This window comes from Lottia gigantea, assembly GCF_000327385.1.
Source record: "Lottia gigantea unplaced genomic scaffold LOTGIsca_206, whole genome shotgun sequence".
NCBI lineage: Eukaryota > Metazoa > Mollusca > Gastropoda > Lottiidae > Lottia > Lottia gigantea.
Genome location: NW_008708434.1, coordinates 195217 through 196475, shown reverse-complemented (window position 1 = coordinate 196475; position 1259 = coordinate 195217). Strand labels below are relative to the sequence as shown.

The 1259-nt window shown below is 32.7% G+C and overlaps 1 protein-coding gene across 1 annotated transcript in view; it reads left to right on the top strand.

Moving 5' to 3' along the window:
• Positions 1-994, top strand: part of LOTGIDRAFT_174629 (hypothetical protein) — a gene marked incomplete at both ends in the record, with an annotated part of 3839 nt that extends 2845 nt beyond the window's left edge. The window contains one exon of the mRNA XM_009053970.1: positions 969-994. Within this exon, the coding sequence (XP_009052218.1) occupies positions 969-994 (26 nt within the window). The remainder of the gene's footprint in view (positions 1-968) is intronic.
• Between the last annotated feature and the right edge of the window lie 265 nt (positions 995-1259).

The window sequence follows — 1259 nt, the reverse complement described above, 5'->3', positions numbered from 1 at the left end:
CGGTTAAAATTTTTCGGTACTGTCCAAAATTTCAAAGGCTCCTATTTCGTGACCTTGACCTTTGGTTACCTTGTGGCCTGAACAAAATTTGTTGCTCTTGATGGTATCTATCCAGTGATATACTCTTTTGTGCTGTGCAATGTTTACTTCCGGTTTTATAGCGGATTGAAAATTACGATTTTTATCTTCAAAGAGCTCTGACACGTGACCTAATTTACATACACCAAAAATTCTTATTGAATTTTACTAGTGTTCATCTGCCCTTTGTAATGATATATAACACTAGATATTTCAATCAAAATTGCGCTTTTTAATATTTGAAAATTTTGTACTTTCTTCTATAGTAACTGTGCGTAATTTTCAATAAATCGAAATGGGGCCTCAGGGTGTAATCCAATTTGTGTAAATTTGATATCTATGGTATCTACTATCGATTGCTAAATAATATTTGAGAACCGATTTTTGAATTTTGATTTTGCTTTTTATTTATTTCCGGTTGAAAAATATGAATACTTTAAAAGGTCGTATATCGTGACCTTGACCTTTGGTGATCATGTGACCAGAACAATTTTGATAGCTCTCGACGAGATCTTTCCAATGGTATATTAACGTTTATTGTCTGGTGTTTACTTCCGATTTTATCGCCATTTGAAATTGATGAATTTTATCTTGAAAAAGTCGGTTTTCCTCTTGTAAGTTTTTTTGTGGTCTAAACGATAAAGGTAGTTTGCTCCCTTCAACTGTTCTTGAATACAATGTGAGTTGAGCGATCTGTCGAATATGCTTTGCGTTTGGGCGATCTATATCCAGTTAATTATAATAGGAAATTATGTTACTGTTACGATACTTTGCGGCACCGTTTTAAGCGTAAAATCAAAACTGTTACGCACTGCATCAGAACCTCGCGAAGCCTGTGGATCTAGTTTTTCCTTGATATTATTAATAAGATTATTTTATGTTTTTTTCAGTATTTTTCTACAATTTTGGCTGGTAAGTTATTTACCCATGTATAAAATCTTTTAAAAAAGATAGGACTGGGTCTTTTTTCAACACGCCTCAATTGTACGAGGTCATTTTGATTGGTCGAAATTCACCTCTGAAGCAATTTAAATAAGTGAACCATATAATTTTTATAACAATGGTATTGGTCATGCTATTTATACTGAATAGTTAAACTATGTTTACTGAAAAATGTGGCTTACACAATCAGATGATTTGATTTTAAACAAGGCCCCTATTTGTGATTGGTTGTTGATTTG